The sequence below is a fragment of the Haemaphysalis longicornis genome, unplaced genomic scaffold (genome assembly GCF_048455015.1).
Source record: "Haemaphysalis longicornis isolate Haplotype H1 unplaced genomic scaffold, Haemaphysalis longicornis Haplotype H1 scaffold_6, whole genome shotgun sequence".
Classification (NCBI taxonomy): domain Eukaryota; kingdom Metazoa; phylum Arthropoda; class Arachnida; order Ixodida; family Ixodidae; genus Haemaphysalis; species Haemaphysalis longicornis.
Genome location: NW_027526407.1, coordinates 54,907,783 through 54,931,464, shown reverse-complemented (window position 1 = coordinate 54,931,464; position 23,682 = coordinate 54,907,783). Strand labels below are relative to the sequence as shown.

At 50.7% G+C, this 23,682-nt stretch overlaps 1 protein-coding gene across 1 annotated transcript; it reads right to left on the bottom strand.

The window, feature by feature from the left end:
* Positions 1-1,310: 1,310 nt before the first annotated feature.
* LOC144143025 (catalase-like) lies at positions 1,311-21,395 on the bottom strand. The gene is made up of 4 exons (XM_077674846.1): positions 21,379-21,395; positions 18,995-19,157; positions 5,137-5,328; positions 1,311-1,517 (listed from the first exon to the last, which is right to left on the bottom strand). Exons 1-4 carry the CDS (start codon positions 21,393-21,395, stop codon positions 1,311-1,313), a joined length of 579 nt encoding a protein of 192 aa, XP_077530972.1.
* Between the last annotated feature and the right edge of the window lie 2,287 nt (positions 21,396-23,682).

Sequence of the window (23,682 nt, the reverse complement as noted above, 5' to 3'; positions counted from 1 at the left end):
ACCGAACGGATTTGAGACGTGGTAGGTTTAATCAAGCGAAACCAAGAATCAACCAGACAAAGCCAAGCTTTTGCTTCGCATATCCAAGGTAAGCTGAGCTAAGCAGCAGCCATTTTCGCTCACGGTCAACGCCGCTGAAGCCGCCGTCGTAGCGTGAAAAGAAGCAGCACTCCTATCAAGCACGCTGAAGCCAGAGGAAGTGGAGCAGCTAAACCAAAGCTTCTTGGGCTTTCACGTACACGTGCCCTCCCCGCAGATAACTCACCCGCATGGGAGCTTTTATTCCCTCTAGCTGCTGGATCGGTGGTCCCATTAGCAAGCTGTTGGTCCCGGATGCCCGCTCCTGCAGGGCGGAAGCGCAGCTGGGCGACGCTAGGCCGAGGCGAGACAATGACCACCAGGACACAGGCGAGGATCATCCAGCTGACCATGGCACTGTTCGGGTAACCCGCATAGGACGAGGAGAGAACGCAGTACTTGATACGGCGCAACACGGCCCGAAGTTAGCTGAACAGTCGCCGTCAGACTACCGTGGCCAGGAGTCGGGAGCTCTGCTGGCAGGTCAACGCTGTTACCACTCTTCTTCTTCTGTTCCTAGTTATTGTGTTGTTGGTGGTATAAAATGAGCATGCTCATGCCCAATTAGGGAGATTGGCCAGGAAGATGCTCAGCAGAAAACGGCTGTCACTGGGCGCGTCTTGCGCACCCTTCTCGTAAATTCTGTAAAATCGTGCGCTAAAAAACTTCGCTGATCATCCACACTCACAGAATGGGATGGCTCATGACTTTAAAATTTTTTTCCCGACATTTTTCTTGCCTATTGAGTACGCGGTGGGTAACAGAGTCAGAAAAGGTCCTCCCGCAGCTTTCCAGTACATCTCTCTCCCTGGCGTTTCCTGGCTTTGTTCTCTGTTCTTTCAAAAACAAACAGCGCCATCGTCAGCGTCATTAACACGGGCGTAATACCTCGTGACAAACATTGTCCACGTCGAAAGACGCAGAGGAAGAAAAGGAACCTGCACGCACGCTGCGCTGTTATAGGATTCGCCATGGAATTCGAGGAATTGCCTCCGGAGATGATTCTCGTGATATTTTCATACCTACCTGAGAAAATCCTCGAAGAATTCATCCGGGTTTCCCGGCGATGGATGCAGCTGGCTTTGGACCCGTCCTTGTTCACCGTGCTTTGCATCGACCCATGGCTTAGTGCCCACCCGCAGCGAGTGAGGAAAACCCTCGAGTGCGCCACCATGTTGCACAGCCTGCAAATCACCACGGAAGTCATCGAGCGGAACATTATAGCCTCGGCGTCAACTGGATTTCGGGTCTTGAAGCACCTGGTGATACCCAGCAGCGGGCTTTCGCATCAAGCCATGCCGGTCAATCTTGAGTCCCTCAGAAACATCCTGCTCTGGGGCCGATTCAGGCTGGCCGCGAACGATGTCGGCAGGCTGGAAACGCTTCGTCATCTCAAGAGGCTCGCGACCTCGGACCACCAGCAGATTCACGACGATGTTCTGCACCAAATAAGTTGCAGCTGCCCTCTACTCGAACGTCTCGAGCTTAACTTGCAGCGAATTTCTCGCAGCAAAAGCTGGACTTGTATCAAGGGGCTGGTCCACCTTCGTCGTTTATCGGTGAGTGTGATCTCGACGGCCGTATTAATTCAAGTTTCAAAGAGCTGCCCGAGCGTCGAATCGCTAAAAATAGGCTCGGTGTCGAACAAAAGCGACGTCAGCATGGCCCACGCGCTTCAAGGCTTCCTGCGACTCATGTCGCTGCGCGTGATCTACAATGGTGGAGAATGGTTGCGAAACCGGCAATTCCGCACACCACTGTTACTCGATCGTTTAGAAGTTCCCGGTCTGGTCATGGGCACGCAGCTATTCACGCAGCTGATGTTGAGCTGCAGGAAGACACTGCGGCACGTCCACATCGCCTTAGGCAAGCTTCCGGACTATTCGCTTGGCGCACTGCGATCCTGCAAGAAGCTCGAACTCTTATGCGTGCTGGTCATGAGAGGCAACACCGTTGTTTTCTCAATCCTACGTCACCTTGCGGAGCTACTTCGTGCTTCTCTCTACATCGTGGCCGACCCCGCCGAAGCTATCTGCCAGCTGAGGTCCATTGTGAACGCTCAGGACAGATCCCCGCGAGGCAAGACCCGGCTGGTGTTGAACATGCTCTGCGCATCTCCCGACGCACATGTCACGATAAGGCGCGCGGCGAATGCATTCGTCGACTGCCTTACTCTGAAACCACGCGGCACATCTTGGAGTTTGAAGGACAGTTTTCTAGTCTCGGCGAGCTCTCCTATCTGCCCTGGAAGCTGGAGACCTCATTTCCGGCTGTGATCTCAACTCGGAAGTACTTCACCCTAACGTTGGACGGCGTGTGATCAACATGCCCTATACCGCGCACTACCAGTCTTCAAGCGAATAAAAATGATGCGGACCAGACTCTGTGTAGAGCAGGGCGTTTGTATACTTCATCGCACTTTGTGTCCACCCGTGCCTCTGGCCTGTCGTCGTGTCTCACCCCTCCCCTTCTTTCGGGAACTGGACGAAGGTACAGATTAACGACAGCGAATAGGGGCCTAACACCCATACTCTGCAATCAGAGCTATTAGTCGTAGTTGTAAAAATATTAACAGACGGTGTGGCTGCGTCAACCACAGGATATTGTGCGAAACCCAGCATCCATTCGTGGTTCTAAAGCGCGGCCACTCCCCCGAATGCGGTTATGCTTCTGTGGGCATGTAGCACTCTGGTAGGCTTGTGATGGCGCACGCAGTGTTTAGAGTGCTGCCACAGATTTCGTGTGGTCGACCCTCCCAGCGCTCAAAGTAACTGGCTGAGTAATTCATTGATTGCTTGGTGCATCGCATGTGCCAAGCTTGTAGAGCGCTGTTCAGTACCCCACTTCGGGTACGGGCTCCTCTGTGGGTACGTCTCTGGTTGCTCTGCATATAGCAGCAACTGTCGGGTATGCGCCTGCAGAGGCATAACGCGCCCCAAGTTCTCCGAGCGGTGCTCGGTATACCATCCTCAAGCGCAGCATGCAATTACGTTCAAACAAATACCCAAGAAAGAGGAAGAGAGCCCATCCTCCTCCGTAGTCTAGTTCTTATGGCATCGCAGCGGTATTCTGGAGGTCGTGGGTTCGGATCCCACCCGGGGCGCGGATGTATTTGTCCGCTTTCTTTTTACTGCAAAGCAAGATATGTCTCACCCCCCTCCCCCCCCCCTCCCCCCTTATTTTTTCATTCCAGTGTACCCGATTTACTCGGCGCCGCTTATACGCTCGTCCTCTTCACCGCCGACCCCCTTTCACAACTGTTATCCCCTCGCCACCACCGCTGCCTCTTTCATGAGTTGCGCCCACGGCTGATAACTGCGGTAGCGCCTTTACCCGGTGATTGCGGATAATCAACAGAAGTGAAAATGGGCGTCGAAACGACGTAGCCGCTGTCGCCGAACGTTTCGCTACCGTTGCTGCCAGAAATGCCCCCTCGTGTAGCAGTTGCGACTTCCGCCCGGGTGTAGAGAAGCATGCCCGCTTGGAACGCCAGAGTGAGCCCATAATTGTTCTTCAGATTGAAAGGCTTTCGGAACGACATTTCCCCCGTTGTAGTTCGCGCTTAAGCACAGGCTCATCACTGGTTGCCGGTTTACGCGTGCACGGTTTGGGGTTGGAAGGAGGGAAAGTGGACACGCAGCTAGGCTTCATGCCCGTACCAACGATACGCCCTTCGTGCTGGTGGGAGATTTCAACATGGAAATCTCACGGCTCCATGCAACCTGTCAGTTGTCCTCCGTGGTCGAGCGTTTCGGGTTCGTGTCAGTGCGTTACATTGTCACTAAGATGCCTGCAACGCCATTGAAGGTAACGTATGTCTGACCGATGGAATAATGCTCGAGCTCTTCCAGGTTTTAACTCGGTATGGAACGGACGCGTGTTATTTGCTAGAGGAAGAGGAGCGGAAATTGAAGGAGCGTCGGCCGCACATTAGCGCGTATGGACGCGACAACAAAGAAAAGCCGCTGCCGCCGCCGTTGCTGCCGCAAGTTCCAGCTCGCCGAGTAGCTGCAAATCCCTCCAGCATAGAGAGCAACTTGCCCGCTTGGATCGCCGACGTGAGCCAATATTTCTTGTTTAGCCTGAATGGCTTTCAAAGCGACACTTTCGCCAGTGTCTTTCACTTAGGGCATGCGCACATACATCACCGATTGCCAATTGATGCGTGGAAGGGTGGGAAATGGAAAGGGGGTGGGCGTGCAGGCGTATACGCTTCCGGTCTTCACTGATGACGTGACCCTTGTGCTGACGGGAGGATTAAACTTATGACGCGGGATGGAAATAGACAGCCCTATGTTTGTGCGCTGAAATAATTCTCCAGTCCTTCGATGTTTCCTCTAGCTAATTTGCTCGGAAGTATGCTAAACGGCAAATTGCAAAGAAACATGTTATGATTCGTGCACTTCGTGGACTGCGTACAGCTTTGCAGGTCGAATTCCTTCTTCACAGAGTGGAAGGGCGCTTAATTTTTTAAGGAATCATAATCAGCGATCCATGTAACAATAGAAGATTGGCGCGGTCTAGTTGGTTTACACTGGCGTATATAAGCACTTAAGCGGGAACAGCACGGTATGAAGAGGCGACACTAATATGGACGCACAAAGTCTGGGTTCCCTTGATTAGGGGCCCATACTGCTCCCACCTTGTACGCGCTGAAATTTGTCCACATTAACTACAACTTGCCCAGTAATGAAGCCTAAATAATTTTAAAGCTTAGTTCGCCGCTTGACTGTTGACTTCGCTGGCATGTTGTTTTGCATTCGAACTTTGTGTCACAAAGTCTTTAACACCTCCTGTCCGTCGACCTTCTGTGTTACATCAGAAACCCTACTGATCTCGCGGTTGTCAAAGTAGCCGAGTGGATTGATGACTTGAATTACGTTTATTCCACCTAAAACTCTTCGCCCGTGCCCTGTATTATACCGCAAGAAAACCATTCTTAACCTTTCAATTATTTAGGCTACAAACCCTCACTAAGAATGGATGTTCTGCACTTAATGGACCGTTCCCTTGCGTAATTCTAAGCTATACGTACAAGCAGCCAGCATAAAAACTGACCTTCGTAACATCGAAGGGGTTGAAGGTCCAAGTCCTGGCCTGTTCGAACGTCATCACTTGGATGTACCAAGTCCAGGTCGGGTAGTCCTTGCTGGCGGTGGAGTTGTAGAGGTCTCGAATATAGTAGTCGGGGTCCTTGGAAGTAAGTTCCTCGGCCTCCCTCGCCGACAAGTTCTTGGATCCTTGGTCGTTCTGAAAAGGGAAGAAAATAGCTAAAGGCACAAGTGGACGCCATCGAATACGAAAGTAACCGGAAATAAACATAAAAATAAACAGAAAGCCAAAATAAGGCATTAATCCGTTCAGAGTTACACCGTTTTCAAAAACAGCGAGGCGAAAAAGATGACACAATGCGCTGTGTGCACGTCACTTCTTAAATAAAACTTTTGAAGTCATGTATATCCGATTACTTCAGCGGCAAGGTCTAGTACGTGTTATACCGGACCTTGGTTTTAAGGCTAATTCAGTATTTAACTTGTCAGTGCGCCACATGTTGGTGGCAGCGTGCTATAGGGTGATAACTGAGCGCCTTGGCTAAAAGGTGGCCCACCAAATAGCCGACGCGGATGATACCAAATGGCTCAAGTACGGCCGGAATAATAAAAAAAATACACGCGCAGGGGCTAGAACGTTCTGAGAAACCCCGAATTTCCCAGGGCAGTTCCTATGACCGAAGTAACGTAATTGAGTTGGGAGGAAAATTAGGCAAATTAGGGTCTGGGAATCACACTTCGGGAGCTCATTATTCCGAACTTCGGGAATCAAACTTCAGGAATCAAACTTCGGGAACCCCAAGCCTATCTCCGACGCCGCCCCAGCTCAATGACCACCTAACTGAAGGTGAACCTGATGAGGCCACCGGCTTTGAAAAGTTTTAGCTCGGTCAAATTACTCATGCAGGCCACATTGCACGTCGCCAATCACAGAAGTAGCAATGAGGAGAGTAGCAAATTTAGTTCCCGGTAACTCTCTTTGTTTCGCCATGCGAACGCGAGTATGGGTCAGGCGAAGTACAAAGAAAAGGAAAGTACGCAAATGGAAAACAAAAAAAAATGATAATGATAAGATGACAGGTTTGACATCTGTAGTGAACACAAATGCCGCAGTGAACGTAATGAGTGCATTGAGGTGTCTTCGTAATTTTTTCCTCAGCGTCTCAAATGTTGCAACAGATACGATCAACATTCTCGAATTACCACTGCGTAGCACACACATGTGCGAGATGGTTTTGTGCCGTGTCTTATAGCACCTGCCGAATACCTTTAAGTTCGTGCACAAAGTGCTGTATCGTACAACTGAAATTACGTAATCTAAATCAGAAACAACGTGTGGATCAAGCCATCGATATTGTCGCCTGTCTCCAACTGTACTAAAACTCAGAAGGTTCTTTCCCTCTCTCCTGCCCCCCGATTTAAGGCTTGTTGCTCCTTTGTTGACTAAACTTATCAATTTATTCGCTGAGTAAAATACTCCTTCGTATACGGGCACGGTGTTGCGTTAGTGGTGCCATCTATCCTCATACTCAGTTGAGGTTACTAACCAAGCAGAAATGGCGAGATTAAAAATGTGAGATGAACAGAAACAGAAGCTAACACATGCATTATAACTTAGAACGAAAGAAAGCAAGCGAGGAGTAAAGAAAAAAGGCGGGAGAGGGTTTTCTTGAAAAAAAATCTGCGGTATGCCGCTGCCAAAAGAGGAAGAAGAATCCCTTAAATTGCACGAGACCACGAGCGCGTGGGCTGGTAACGCCTGATTGAACCACAGCTTTGCTGATGTCTTGCCCTCTCCCGCCAGCCGAGCTCATTCCGAAAAAGAAACACAGACCAGGGCAGCCTTCAAGGCAGTCCAGTACTCCCCTGCTCCTTCTGGTCTTCGACGATTCCAGCGAGGCGTCCTTCGGAACGTCCGCGGTTCCCCACTGCTCGAGCAATACCTTGATCATCGGTCATCGGATCACCATTGGGCACAGGCTTCACTGGACAGCGCTCTCGACGAATCTGTCCGTAAATGAATAGTCCTCTCCAAGGTTCGAAGTTTCCGCGACCGGCACGGACGATGCCAGGATCTTCGGCCTCGGCAGAGGCTGCGGCGGACGACGCGTCATCTGTCGACCATCGGAGCCAGATACCAGACGGCCTGCAGGACGACCCTCCCGCCGTCTCATCACGCAAGGAAGACACCGACGGGACGCCAATCCGACATGCAGACTTACCTGGGCCGCCCGACTTGTTGAAGTGCCGGCAAGCCACACGCTCCGCAGTCCTCCAACGGCCAGAAGACCCCGGCCAGGACTTGAGGGAGGGCGCCAGCTGTACGAGGTCGAGGCTCTCACCCGGGACCTTGGAGAAGGGAGAAAACCCACCGGTCATCATGGGAACTGCGTCCACTGTACGAGGTAGCGGGTCGCTCCAGTCCAAGCTTAAGCGGCGGGCCTTTAACCAGCCGCGACGGAGCAATGCTTGGCACTCCAGCCATTCGGTGAGCGCCTGTCAAACTCGTATTGTCGTGCCATCCCCGGTACCTCAGTACGGTAGCCAACCGTTCCGGGAGGAACACAGAAGCCTTCACCTGCAGCTTCGTCACGGTGCGAGCGGGACCCAGCCGCTTTTAAACACCGACGGCGCCAGCAGCGCTGTCATTGCGTTGGCTCCCTCTGTGGTGACCTTGTACAGCGCGGCCAGCCTCACCCAAGCCTTTTCCCGGACGTGTAGATCCAACTCCGAGATGATCTACGCGGCACGAAGTTCAACAGCGATGGCACAAGCGATTGACATCACTATCGGTGTGGCCAAGGGTGACTATGCGAGCTTATGGAATGCTGCTTCCTGCCTTAACAGGTTGCAGGGACCCCCTTACAACACACCATGCCTAAAATTCGGGAGGGGCTCCCTTAGCTGCAACCCGATTGGTGCGTCTTCGTCAGCTGGCCACGCCTTTCCAGCCACCGAGTGTCGTCCTGAGGCATGCCTGAAGCTGAAGTCGACCGCCTCGGGACCTGCAACTTAAATAAGAAGGTGTACAAACCGGAGCAGATGTGCGCGGTATGAGTGTGAGACAGACCGTGCAGCAGATCCTGATCGCGCTTGTGGCCACCGAGCATCTTGAAAAGGACACGCCAGCTAGCATCGCAGCCTATTCGAAGGCCGTGTGGCATATCGGGACAATGTTGAATGTCGGTGCGAACTGGTATTGTACAAGTGCCAGCACCTTCGCCAGCCCTAATGTTGATTCGTTCGAAAATAAATCCTGCGAGAATGCGAATACGTGTGTAAGATGTCTTTATACCGGCAGTGTGATGTGTTTTAAAGACATCCAGAGTGTATGAGAATACGCTTACAGTGCGAACCCAGCGTATTTTGAAGGTTAAAACCTAAAAATTGGGGTGCGTGATATGCATAAGGCTACTGATTTTGACACCATGTCCCACACACGCACATGAGTGGATTAACCATTGGACAAGAGGGAACAATGCAAGATAAATGTACGCCCACGTAAATTAGGACCATGCATTTATCTTAAGATGTATGCATGTGGTAAACCGTCTTAATTCACACAAGGTAAAGACACTCAATTTTCTGGAGAACATAATGCTGAAACTGCGGTTGGGACCTCGAAATGCTTGTAGTTCCACTTATGTTGTATCCTATACGCGCGCCGAGTCACCGACGTAAGAGGGACGCAAACCCTACCTAGTACCACCGAACAGGGACCTTTTAGTGGAAGCTTTAGTGTCGTCACTGATGCAGTTGTACCCCAATACGCCCAGCAGGAAAGCCAAATTTATCTGACCATTATATGATAAATGATCGTGGGTGCAGTGAAAGAAAAAAAGCTTCCCGTGGACGGAATCAAACCCTCACGTAATGATGGCTCTTTTTCGACATGGACGAAGCGAACGACAAGCAGCAGGTATAATGATTCGCACCGTACACCCCAAACCCAAACGTTAGGCCTACGGAGTGCACACCCGAGAGTTGCTGTGGGTATTCTATAGTTCATACCACAAGTTAGGTGCAGCACTGTGGAGGCTACATTGATGTCAACAGTGCGCCCACTCAGGGCGCCTAACTCGCCTTGAAGGGGGCCCTGAAAGGACATTTCCTTCTCCCCTCTCGGCAGGTGGAACCGCAAGGCCCCGGCGCCTTTTGTCGCTTCCTTCGCGGTGAGTTAGGCGCCCTGAGTGGGCGGACTGTTGGCAACAATGTAGCCTCCACAGTGCTGCACCTAGCTTGTGGAATGAACTATGGAAAAGTGGTGCGCACCTCCAGAGTAGCACATGCTCGCAGTGTGGGATTGGCCAACCAAATAATCCATCACGAGAAAGCTTCGCGTTCAACAATCGTCGTCGTTAGACGGAGGGGTGCATGAATTTTTATTGTCCCGCACTATTTATAACAGGGCTGTAATTAGAAATGATGACGCTGGAAACTGGCCACCTTAACACGGTGCGCCACCTGTGCCACAAACATAAACTAAAGTACACATACCCGCCACGGTGGCTCAGTGGCTAAGGCGTTGCGCCACTAAGCACGAGGTCACGAGTTCGAGTCCCGGCCACGGCGGCTGCTTTTCTGATGGAGGCGAAAAGCAAAAACGCCCGTGTGTGCGAGATTCTGGGCGCACATTAAAGAACTCCAGGTGGTCAAAATTAACCCGGAGCCCTTTACTACGGCGCGCCTCATCGCCTGCTTTGCGTCGGCGCGTTAAACCCTACAATCAATCAATCAATCAATCAAAGCCTTTAATTAAGCGAAATGAAGGGGGAGGGTGTAGGAGTGGTCCGTTTCCATGCGGCTGTTGATTTACCTCGCCAAGGAGTCGGCTCTCTCGTTTCCTTCAAGGCCTTCGTGTGCTGGGCTCCATGCTATTCTACACAAACTCAGACTGTCCCTCATGTTCCTAGAAAGATACAACGAAGAATTCTACAAATGCGAATAACGAGAAGACTTATTCCACACAGCCTGGAACTGTCCTATAGTTTGGCGACAGACCACCTACCAAGCCTCTAGAGAGTCCTGGCAATTAACAATGCCCACCTCGGACCTTTCGACGCTGCGCGAGCTTCTAGGGAAAGCCAAGCTGGGAGCCTTTGCTACTGGAGTCCTGGAAGTAGGACTTCGGCCATAATTCCTTCCAGGTTTTCTTCTCCCAATTTTCAAATAAAGTTTACTCTTTCTCTCTCTCTCTGGCCACGTCAGTTGCTCAGCGGATAGCGTGCTTGCTGGGTGGTCGACATCAATTCAGTCGAATCCAAATCCATCCAAGCAAATTGCTCATCCCTCAGCGAGCAATCAGTTCTAGCAATGCCGGAGTCCACACCTACCTGCAGCCGCCAGTTTTAATACTTTGGCTGCAGAAGGCATCTTCTGCCTGTGATACAGTACAGTGAAAGCTCGTTAATTCTGATATCTAGAGATAAAAAAATATGCGCATTATTCAAATGTCGAATTATCGAATAAAGGACAAAAACAGCACATTTACTATTCATTTATGCGCACCTCTACTTTGTGAATAAGCCGGTCATGCTAGTTTGTATTTTGGTGGATAGGTGGACGGAAAGAACAAGTTTTCGGACATGGACAATCCGAGCATAGCAAGAGTGCTGCGCAGAGCATCATAGCGTAATTCTTCCAGATCAGCGAGAGCATCCGCAGCTTTTTTTTTTTTTTTTTTTTTTTGCACCAAGACCCGCCGCGGCTCTTTACAGTACGATTGTTTACCGACATCCCCATCTCAAGGTGGAGACAGCGGGTCGGGTGAGCGAAGCACGGCGCGTTGCGGCTCACGTTTCAAACGGCTGACGATGCGAACGCGGGTACCGGTCAGTGAAAGTTCGGAGTAAAAGAAATTACGCAAAGCAAAAAAGAAAGCTGATAATGATAAGGGGACACTGTTGGCATTTGTAGTGAACGCGAAAGCCGCTGGGTTCATCATGAGCGCATAGAGGTGTCTTCTTAATTTTTTTCTCAGCTTCTCAAATGTTGCAACAGATACGATGAACATTCTCTACCACGCGTAGCACACACATGTGCGAGATGGCTTTCTGGCGTGTCTTACAGTACCTACCGCATACCTTTACATTAGTGCACAATATGCTGTATGGCACAAATGAAATTACGTAATCTAAAACAGAAACCACGTGCGGTCGATATTGTCGCCTGTCTCCACCTGTACTAAAACTCGGAAGGACCTTTCCCTGTCTACTGCCCCAGATTTCAGGCTTGTTGCCCCTTTGTTAACTATATCTATCCATTCATTCACTGAGTACAATACTCCTTCGTATAAGGGTACGGTGTTGTGGTAGTGGTGCCATCTACGGAGCCCTCATACTCAGTTGAGGGTATTGACCAAGAACAAATGGCGAGAAAAAAATGTGTGATGAACAGAAACAGAATAAGCTAACACATGCATTATAGCTTAAAACGAAAGAAAGCAAGCGAGAAATAAAGAAAAAAAAGGCGGGAAAGGAATATCCTGCAAAAACTTGTTGTATGCCACTGCCAAAAGAGGAAGAAGAATCCCTTTGCACGAGACTACGAGCGCGTGGGCTGGCAGCTCGCGATTGGACCACGACTACTTCGACGACGTCTTCCCCTCTATCGCCAGCCGAGCTTATTCCGAAAAAGGAACGCAGACGAGGGCAGTCTTCAAGGCAGTCCAGTCCACTGTGCTCCTTCTGGTGTTCGACGATTCCAGCCAGGCGTCTTCGGAACGTCCGCGGTGCCCCACTGCTCGAGCAATACCCTGATCATCGGTCATCGGATCACCGCTGGGCACAGGCTTCACTGGACAGCGCTCTCGACGAACCTGTTCCGTAAATGAATAGTCCTCTCCAATCTTCGAAGATTCCGCGACCGGCACGGGCGATGCCAGGATCTTCGGCCTCGGCAGAGGCTGCGGTGGACGACGCGTCATCCGTCAACCATCGGACCCAGATACCAGACGGCCTGCAGGACGACCCTCCCGCCGTCTCATCACGTAAGGAAGACACCGACGTGACGCCAATCCGACATGCAGACTTACCTGGGCCGCCCGACTTGTTGAAGTCCCGGCAAGCCACACGCTCCGCAGTCCTCCAACGGCCAGAAGACCCCGGCCAGGGCTTGAGGGAGGGCGCCAGCTGTACGAGGTCGAGGCTCTCACCCGGGACCTTGGAGAAGGCAGAAAATCCACCGGTCATCATGCGAACTGCATCCACTGTACGAGGTAGCGGGTCGCTCCAGTCCAAGCGGGCCTTAGACCACTCGCGGCGGAGCAACGCTTGGCACGCCAGCCATCCGGGGATCGCCCGTCAAACTCGCTATCTCGTGCCATCCCCGGTACCTCAGTACGGCAGCCAACCGTTCCGGGATGAACGCAGTAGCCTCCGTCCGTAGTGTCGTCACGATGCATTGCAAGCGGGATCCAGGCGTCCCCAAACACCGACGGCGCCAGCAGTGACGTCGTTGCCTTGGATCCCTCCGTGGTCACCTTGTACAGTGCAATCAGCCTCACTCAAGCCTTTGCCCGGCCGTGTAGATCCGACTCCGAAATGGTCTACGTGGCAGGACATTCAAAGCCGACATCGCAAGCAACTGACATCGCTATCGGCGTTGCCAGAGGCATGGTCTTCTCTAATATTTAACGTCAATGTGAACTGTTATTGTCCAAATGCCAGCACCATCGCCAGCCCTAATGTTGATTCGTTCAAAAATAAAGCGTACAAGAATGTGATTACGAGTGTAAGATTTATTTGTAGCCCAAAGTGACATTTAAGAAAACCAGGATGTATAGGAATATTTCCATGGTTTAAATCCAAAAATTAGTGTGCATGATGCGCATAAGGCTTCTAATTTTGGCACCCTCTCGCACACACGCACACGAGTGGATTAACCAGTGGATAAAAGGGAACAATGAAAGATAAATGTACGTGCAGGAAAATTTGGACCATGCATTTATCGCAAGACGTACGCACTGCGAATTCTGTGGACCAACCCACAGAATGATGTTAAGTTTTATTCTGGGTTCCAGACCACAGGGTTATGTTCTGTTTTCAGCTACTGCTACACGGGGCTCCGTTCGCCAGCTTTTGTAGTGCACCGGTAGAGCTTTGTGTCTTGGCGCTAATGACATGGGTTCGAGTCCCAGCAGTTACATTGGTGGTGTTAAAAACGTTTATTTGAGCTTTAGGGGAGAGGGAAGGGGAAGTGGTCAGCCTCCCATGTCCAGGAGGCCGCGAGCCCGCGCCGATTCCAGAGCTCGTTTCACCAGGGCGAGCTGCTGCTCCGGTGACGAGCTGGTCAGAGCGGACTCCCACTGCTCAAGGGTGGGGGAGTGAAGGGGGGTTGGGTGCTGCGGGCAGGAGAAGACTAGGTGGAAGGTGGTAAGAGGAAGGTCACACGCTTGGCAGTTATGGGGGAATAGGGATGGGGAGATGTGTGAGAGAATCGTGTGATTATAGAAAGTTTCCGTCTGAAGGCGGCGATAGACATAGGCTTCATGTGGGGTAAGGGATGGGTGGGGAGGAGGGTACCTTTTTCTGTTGTTTGTGTAGTGGGAAAGGATGGAGCTATAGGTAGAGTCCAGTTTCTTTTTATTCCAAAGTTAGTTTTTTGCTGTATACCCCGTTTTCTAAACACAATTTTACTCATTTTTATGGAAATACGTTTGGACTGGTGGATCAAATGCGACCAAATGTGGACAAAACGTGAAATCATAAAAAAAGAAAAATATATTGGACAAAAATATTGCATTAACCCATGAAAAAGTATATCTTTTTGGTAAACAGCGTGTAGACATAGGACTAAGAAGGTAGCACATGTTACACCTGTTTCTTCGTACGCCATGTGTTGGATGACAACCAAAATTACGTAATTAGAAACAGCGACTGCGTGTGGGGCGATCGGTATTGCCAGCTATCTTCACCTGTACGGAAGTTCGGTAGTAGACCCGCCGCGGTGGCTCAGTGGCTAAGGCGTCGCGCTGCTGAGCACAAGGTCGCGGGTTCGATTCCCGGCCGCGGCGGCCGCTTTTCTGATGGAGGCGAAAAGCAAAAACGCCCGTGTGTACGAGATTTCGGCGCACGATAAAGATCCCCAGGTGGTCAAAATTAATCCGGAGCCCTCCAATACGGCGCGCCTCATCGCCTTCGTCGCGTCGGGGCGTTAAACCCCACAATCAATCAATCAATCAAGTTCGGAAGTATCTTCCCTCTCTCCTGCCTTTTACCCAAATTGGGTATGGTTGCTTCTCTTTGTTGAATAAATCCCTTCTTCGTTCAGTGAGTACAACAGTCTTTCCCCGGCGGTTGTGTGGTAGTGCTGCAAATAAGGGGGCTCATAGCTATTTAGTGGATTGACCAAGGGGACACTCACAAGCAATAGCGAGATAAAAAGTACAAATATGCACACAAACATATTCGAACAATAAGAATACACCAAAAAAGAACAAAAAAAGTTTGGAGAAGAAAAGTAAACGTAGAATATTCCGGGAGTGTTCACGGTATATGCCACTGGCAGAAGTCGAAGAACTAGCACTTTGCACGAGACCATGAGCGCGTGCGCTGGCAGAGCTAGATCCGGCTTCGCTGACGTCTTGGTCTCTGCCGCGAGCAAAGCTCATTCCGAAAAGGAACGTACACGAGCGGAGTCTCCAAGCAGCCTTGGCCTTCTCTGCGGCTTCTGGTCTTGGCCGACTTTAGCTGGCCGTTCTTCGGAACATCCGCGGTTCCCTACAGCTCGCGGAATACCATCAGCATGGCGACGGCGTGCTTCTAGCATCGATAGTCGGATCGTCAAGGGTCACTGGCTTCACTGGAAACCGCTCCCGGTAGCTGCCAGTGGATCTTCCTGGTCACGTTTTTACAGTTCGAGCCCGGCAACACAAGGAGAAGCACTGACGATGCCTGTAGATTCTCCGTCAGCAGCGACTGTGGCGGACGACGCAGCATTTCCTGGCACCCTGATCCCAGATGAACTGGAAGACGAGCCTTTTGACGCCTCATCGCCAGCGGGAGATGGCTCACCCACCCTACATGCGGACTCAGTGGGGGCGCACAACTTAATAATGCAATCACAGCGGGCCAGCCGATCCGCAGGCAACAGACGGCCAGATGACCCGGGCCAGGACCTGAGGGAAGGCGCCCGCTGGAAGCTATCGAGGCTGCCACCCGGAACCTTGGAGACGGCAGAAGACCTACCGGTCCCCATGCCAATAACCGAGTCCGCATTTCGGGAAAGCAGTACGCCCCAATCCAAGCTTCAGCGGCGGCCCATTGATTATCCGCGGCCGAGAAACGCTTGGCACGCCAACCATACTCTGAGCCCCGGTCAGACTCGCTATCTTGGACCATCTCCGGTGCCTCAGTACGCTAGGCGGCCAAGTCAACCGTTCCTGGAGGAACACGGAAGCTTCCACTTGCAGAGTCACCACGGGACAAGCGGGATCCAGGCGTTCTCAAACAGTGAAGGCGCCAGCAAAGACCTCGCGGTGGCTCCCTCTGTGGCCGCTCTGGACCTCGCGGCAGTCATCCCCCAGGCCTCCTGCCGGCCGCGCAGATATGACTCCGAGGTGGGATACGTGGCAGCGAGCTCAACCCCGACAGCACAAGCGACGGATATCGCTCTCGGCGTTGCCAGAGGTGGTCCTGTCCGCTTGTGGAAGGGTGCTTGCGCTATCACCAGATTGAAGGGACTCCCTTACAACACACCAAGCCTTAGTTCTGGGAGTGGCTCGCGTGAGCTGTGGCCTGATTGGTCTGTCTTCGTCAGCCTGCCTCGCCTTTCCAGCCACCCAGTGCAGTCTCGAGGCATGCCTAAAGCTGAAATGGACGACTACTGGAGCTGGAACCTAAATCAGGAGGTGTGGGCGTAGGAGCGTATGAGCGGGGTGTGCGTGCGAGACAGACTGTGCAGCAGATCCTGATCGCGCTTTTTGTCAATGAACATCTCGAGGAGGGCACGACAGCGAACGTCGTAGCCTGCTCCAAGGCAGCCCGGCACATAATTCGCGATATTCAATGTCAGTACGAACTGGGATGGCCTAAGTGCCAGCCCCCTCGATAGACTTGATGTTATTTTGTTTAAAAATAAATCATTCAAGAATGCGATTGCGTGTGCAAGATATCTTTATACCGCGATGTGTTTTAGAGACAACCAGACAAGAATACGCTGATAGTGTGAACTTCACTTCCTTGTAAATACGGTAAAAACAACCACTACCCTCGATTTTGATGCTTGAAGAGAGAAAATTAGGGTGCAAGGTGCATAAGGCTACAGATCTTGACACACAAGCACACGAGGGTATTAACGAGTGGACTAGAAAGAACGACGAATGATAATTTTGGCCAATCTTTATCAGACGTGTGGGTGTGGTAAGGTGTCTTTTTTACACAAGATACGGCAATAAATTTTAGTACGAAAATTATTCTTATACTGCGGTTGGAACATCGAAATGCCTTTAGCTTCAGCTGTGTGATTGGGGTCTTCATTATGCTCCGAATCATTATCGCTATCGTTCTGGATCCTATCCCACCAACCCGTGACCTCGCGCCTAGCAGCCCAAAGCCTGCTGGTATGTCGAAGCGGCCGGTGACTCATTTTCAACACTAATGCTTGCGCATTCACTACATTAAGATGAGTGCTTAGATGTCCTAAAATTATCCTCTTTCGCGCTGCCTATTGAGTTTCATCGAAATTCGTTTCACGCAGGAGGGTATTGACCACAGTTTCTGTGCCTCGAAGGGGTACTCGCCGCGTCCATGGCACAGCGGATAGCGTGCTCCCTGGACGGTCAACATCAATACAGTCTGATCGAAATCCATCCGAGAAAATTGCTCATCCCTCAGCGGGCAGTGCGTCCACGCCGACACGCAGCCATCAGCTTCGACACTTTGAATGCAGGAGGCATCCCGTGTTTGTGGCTCAGTTCCCGCTTGGCGGCCAAGAGGTGCGTGGTGCTAAACCGGCGAGGGAAGCAAAGAGGACGAACGGGCTGAGCTGCCGCGTTCCATCGAAGGAGCCGATTTTAGGTCGCAGCCCTTTGGCGGCCGTCTCGGGGCTGAGCCGCGTTGTCGGCGTAACCGAGTGAACGATGGCAAGACCGACGAGTGAAAGAAAAAGCGAACTATGAAAGAAAGCAAAGGAGGAGGGTGTCGCGAAATTGGGAGGGGAGGGAGGTTCACCATGGCGGCGTGAGCCAGCGCTTTTCGAAAGTGTGCGGTGGGGTAACGCAGGGGGCAGTATGCTGTGCCCGCACGAGGCGCTCGACGGCGGGACACTTGACGAAAACGTGAGGGGGGGGGGCGTGCGCGTGACTATGATGTGCGTTCACTTAAGACGCACTTCGCCGTCCCTTCCTGAGACGCACTTCGCGCCGCCGACGCAGAGGCTCATCATCGCTGCCGTCGAGAGAACCCATGAGTGAGTGCTGCTTCAGCGCACTGCTGCTGCGCCCAAATATCGCAGTAGGAGTATCGTAATCGCCAGCCAATTTTTTCTCCCTTATTTCGTTTACCGTCCCTTGTTCCGCTAAACGGATGGTCCAGCTGTTCTTCGTCATCGGTATCACATGGCCTGCCAATTAATGCCCGCTTTCGCTTAATTTGAACTGTAATGTCTTCCACCCGAGTTTTCTAATCTACAGCGCAGTTTTCTTTGCACACGTGTTAACCCTAGCATTCTTCCTTCTGTGGCAGTTGTGCTTTTCCTTAGAAACTATGTTGGAAAAATAAATGTTTCTCTCTCTTTGCCAACTTGAGTTCTTTTCTGCTGCTTAGGGAGAACCCACGTTTCTGCCTCATGTCACTACGGGTAGTACAGATTGTTTGTATACCAGTTTTTGGCGGAATATCGTTACTAGGTTTAGCGGGAGATATTCCGCTTGCGCCAGCAGTTCGCTATCAGCCACGCTCACCAAGCGTCCACGGAGAGACCTCATCACCTCCAATCAAAAACGGCGATGCGGCAGCAAGAAGCGAGCGCCCGCCTGAAGCTGGAGTCGGTCGCAGCGGCAACGGGGGTTGTGGAAAAGGCCGCTAGGTGGCAATGATACCACAGCGGAAACAGGATACACGATTTGAACAAGCGCCGCCCCCAAAACTGGAAACTGACTAAATTTTACCCTAGGCTCTCAGAAATTATTGAGGTCTTAGAATACGATCGGAAGAAACCGAAATGAAACCGAAATGAGTCACAAAACAAATGTATACGCTGGAAATGAAGTCCGATAACATAAATTTCCAACTTTTCGAATCTACCGCGGCCGGTAACCACCGCCACCTCTAGCTTGCCAAACGATCGGTGGCGCCACGCTGCCAAGCTCCGGCGCCGCCACGATTGTCACACAACTTCAAAAGCGAAACTGTTGCATTCTCAGTCAATCTCTAGAGCACCCGAAGCCGTACACTATCTTGCTTGGTTCTCGCAACGCAAGTACCGATATCTTCTACAGATAACTACCCCGCACTGACGTCATTACTTTAGGTGATGTCATTTGCGGTAGTGTTTTTGTGCATGCCTTTGTAGATTTGCGTCAGCGTCCCTAGCCTAAAACAAAACATTTCGAGTCAGAGACTTCGACAGCATCCTTTTTGCGACGTTTAAACACGGAGGGGTGGAAGTAAGATACGGTCACTTGGAGGACAAGTGCATGTCGGTATGGATGAACGGACATGTAGGTTAAATCATCTGCATCAGCAGACGTAGCTACGTTTGATGTAAAATAAACTTTCTCTACGTAGTTATTTTTATTGCAATCCGTTTGCTGCAGACGGGCGCTGGCGACGCCCTCAAAACATACAGCAACCAACCCACACTCAGACGTGTATCCGTGGGTGCAACGGAACACACGGAACGCACACCCGCATCCGCGCACAGACCTTGACGTGAAACTTGCTGTAGATGGTGGTCCGGTCGGCGTTGACCAGCTTGAAGGCGTGGCACCCGAACTCGTCCATGTGTCGGTAGCCGTCCGGTATGCCTCGGTCGGAGAAGACGTGCATGACAGCGAGTGTACTCTCTGGAAGGGGGCCGAAGAAGTGCCTGCAAACGCATTGTAGCCACTATGGGCGCCGTGCAGTATGTCGCCTTAAACGTGCGCTTTTACGTCGAGTCAAGATCACGCAAAATGGTATTTCCTTTGGCCAGAGAGAGAGAGAGAGAGAGAGAGAGAGAGAGAGAGAGAGAGAGAGAGAGAGAGAGAGAGAGAGAGAGAGAGAAGTGTAATCTCCCCTGTAAAGGTGCAACAGATACAATCCGCTCCAATGAATATGTCCTCGTCCGGGACCAGTCCGAATACCTGTGATTAAGTAGTACGGTTGTTTATCAGCGCCACGTCCGCACTTAATAAATATTTGCTCATTCAGCCTCGCACGTCTGCGCCCTTGCAAGCACAGTCGACCCTGTATGTGTCGCCACGAAACTAGATGTCCATTTACTAAAAAGAAGCAAAAGGTTCAGTTTGAGAGCATAAAAAATCACCTTCAGGTGGGTCACAGGGTGTCTGTTCTGGCTGTGGATCAGGCTTGGAAACAGGATGCGGTCCCGGATGAAGGAAGGCTGAGACCCACCATGTCCCAGTTGTGTTAGTCCGTGTAGAACTTGACTGAGGCCAAGTGTTGAGGGGTGAGGCTAAGTTGAGCCGGATTTTACAAGGCTGTTCCGGTCTCTCCCCCACACTGACAGCATATCCCAGGAGGGGAGAAGCCAAGTTGATCCCCAGTTCTGCTGTTTCTCTGTCTTTGCACCACTAGTGCAAGCTGCGTCAATTTTGTTTTGCGGTTCAGTAGCCCAAAAAAGACTATCACCTTGATAATGCTATAGTAAGGGGTGCGCATACGCATATGTCCCTTGTGCTCACACTCGATGATGATTATGATGATGATTCCTACTGGTTTCCCCTTTGAAGTGGGGTGATGACATGTCGTCTTACCAAAAATGACTCATATAACCATGTTTTACACTATTGGTTTAATACTAGCGCTGCTTAGGGCAGGCACTAAAGCTTATTAGGCCCGAAATACTTTCTTTTCCCTGTTACAGGTGGTAACTGTCCTAGGCAATATTCCCTTCTCTGCTTTTCGTCCACCAGCATTCTAATCTTCTTTTCATCCCCTCGACAGCCTCGAAGTTAACTTCCTCTGTGATACCCTTAAATCCTAGGGCTTCTGGAAGCCCAATATTCCCTTCATGTAGATTTGGATGGATACCCTCACATTCTAACACTATGTGCCGCATAGTTTCTGTTTCTTTTCCGCAGACCACACACACCCCATCATTTTGTTAATACTTCCTCACAAAACTCTTAGTTCGCAGGCAACCTGCTCTAGCCTCAAAAAGCAAAGCACTGCCCTGGGAATTATCGTAGAAATTTTCTATTCTGATGTTCATATTCTCAGCCCTGTACACCTCTAACGACGTTTTAGCTTCCATTTTTTCCTTCCATTTATTCGTTTCAATCTGCCTTGCCTCTTTTTTCGTTACCTTGGCTGTTTTGGATTCCCCACTGTTCTTTCCGTATTTCATCGTTAGCCTTCTAGTCTTTCTTAACCACTGCGTGTCCACGCTTTTCAAGTATTGGTACCTAAAAACCTTAGCTGCCCACCTTTGTTGATTTATTGCCCTCAACCTCATCTCAAAGCATATTTTACTCTGAGCTTCTCTATCTTCAAACGACGCCCAGCCCATATCTCCCTAAACTGCTTCGTTACTTGTTTTTCCATGCACGCTTAAGGCCAAACGTCCGGCGTGAAAGCCGGCTTCACTGCTATAATGCACTATCTGCGGTGGTGCAACCTTTACAGGCCACCCAGGTTTTTTTTGGTATTTTTTGCTCACGCCACCGGACCAAGCTCAAGCCTTATCAGCTCCGTTGTTAAAACCGGATGTTGCCGCGCTCTCCGGCAATACAATGCAGTACTCTCGGTAGCCATTTTTCAACTTTCCGAGAATTGGAGCGCCCCGGAGAACGATAAATTGTCGTCATGTCGGTATGATTGTCTCTACTTGCTTTAACCAGCGATTTACCAACAACAAAATCGTGAACTATCTAAAACGTTGAAGTCGGCTCATCGGTTTTCAAAGATCGCTTCTATGAACAAAGAGGAATAGGTGGCTCGTTCTTCGTTTTTCCCTCGTCACAATTGTTGCGGTAAGTGAACATGCGCAGCAGCGGTTGTAAGAGTGTGATTCGGCACATGTATCCCAGCCGTAAATGTGATATTCCGTCCAAAGCGCATTTAAGAACATCGACAAGCAAGTTTACCTGTCAAAGTGCGCCATTTTTATCGAGCAATACGAAGTCCTGGAGTAGCAAGGCCCTGCGAGGGCCATCGGGGAGGACGTTACTTTTTTCGCCCACAGGGGTGCCCCAAGACGTCGTCAACTGTTTGGGTCTCTGGGAGAACGTGTCGGGAATAAAAAAAGATAATATTAAGCGTTGATCTCTCTTTTGAAAACGCCGGTGAGAACACAGAACACGTACAAACAACCATTTTTAATTGCGTATCACTAACCAAGTTGATGGGGCAAGGGACCGGATGGCGACTTTTCGTTCCCGTGTAAACACAAGCCCAACACTTCCAGCGCGATGCAGAACGTTAGTTAAGCGTGGTATTAGACTGTACCCCGTGATTAAACTGAACGAAAGTGTTCCAACCAACCTGCAATGGGTAGACTGATTTAGGGGAGCATTTTTAAGCAAATCCCAAGACTCGCAAAAAAAATCATTGCCCTTCCGCTCTGTGAAGATGAAAGCCAGCGAAGCTGTATCTATGGTGGGTTTTTGAGGGCCCGAGATATCTTCGCATACTTCTCCTTCAAACCGAACACCGACGCTCCAATTCGCACTTTTCGTCCGCACTAACGGCACGCTAACGGCATGCTTCGTCCGCGCTAACGGCGCGCTTCGCTAACGGCACACTTCGCTGAAAATGTCGGCGAAAGACGACAGACTTTTTCCACCCCTGCCCCGTAAATGTCTTTTCTCTCAACCCATCTCTCACGCTTTTTAGATGCGAAGGCATCTCATTCACTCGCCTTGTCCCTGCATCCGGCGTCGTCGTCGGCGTCCGCCCCTCCCCCATTATCCTCGCCGCGCCAGCTGCGCTCTCCGCCGCTCACCCCCTCTCCTCTCCGGTCGCGAACACTCTCTCGCGAGGGGCATTGGATTGGATTCGATCAGATTGGCTTAGATTGGCTTAGCTTGGCTTGGATTGGATTGGATTAAAGTGGATTGTGTTAGATTGCGTTGCGTCATAGCCGCGGCAGACGCACTGGCGCCGGCGCGTCCCCTCACCGTTATGCGCGCTATAAAACGCGGTGCCTGCGCCGCTCCGCTCCATCGTTGCAGCGCCGTTCCTCCGCTGTCCAACGCTGCAACGTGAACCCCCTATGCGTCGCATCTACACAGGGGTTCCCGCGAGGGGAGGTGGTAGTTTTTTTTCCCTCTCCGTATCATTCCTCTGACGAACATGGTGGAGGTTTGCTAAATCGAATTCAATTTTTCCGCGTTCCACTGCTCCCTCGCCATCTGTGCGAACCTTTCATTACTGTCGGACTTGGAAGGCGGTCACGACGTCTATGTACGGGGCGAGACCTTTTTGTATATCGGGGTCAGAATATTGTTTTCAACGCGTATTTTTTTTTCATTTTCTGTCAAAATAGCCAAGCTAGCAACTTTTCACACGAAAGTGTCTTATTTCCGGATACACGAAGATTTCACCGACGTCATATCTGTCACGGAAATGACGTCAGTACAACGGAGCAAGTGGACTGTAAAGGGTGCACCCCTGCATACAGGGTCTTCTTGCGGGGAAGCAACCTTTACTACTAAAGAGTACGTTATACTTATGGTTGTTCGATTTCGGGTTTTATATTTTAATACGGAAAGTGTTTCATTCTGGCATAAACCAAGATTTCGCTGACGTCATACGAGTCACGGAAATGACGCTAGTACACCTTTGCCGAAGCGACCCCCCAGCAGGATGTCGCTCGCCAAGCGCACCCACAAGACATTCGCGGACCCCCAAATCATGCTCTGCTTCAGATTTCACTGCACATTTCACTTTCGCGTTTTACCGATTCCCATGACACAAAAATTAACCAAGGATTTTTTTCTTATTAGAGAAACACTGCCAGTATACCAGTTCTGTATTTATGCAATGTCTGAAATAGGGGTGGGCGATTTATCCATTAACCTTCCGATTAATCGATTGATGCGTTAGTCGCGATTAATATTTTAATCGTTTGATCGGTTGAGCAAACAAAATCAAGTGAGCAAACAATGCGAGGAAACAAAACCAAGAATGCGATGTTGAAAGTGTGCGCAAGCATGTCGAGGATCATATTCGTGCTCAAATAATCCGCCTGATGTCACGAAAGAACACCCTGCAAGTATGCTCAGAGATGATAGCCGTGGTCCGTAGGATCAAGACGCTAAGACAGATCCTCTACACTACAACGACAGACACTTTGGACGGTGCTAGACAAATGTTAAATATTTGAATTTCCTCGGACGGCACTCTAGCCGTGCCTGCAGCGATCAGCTAGACTGCCGTCACTCCGGTCA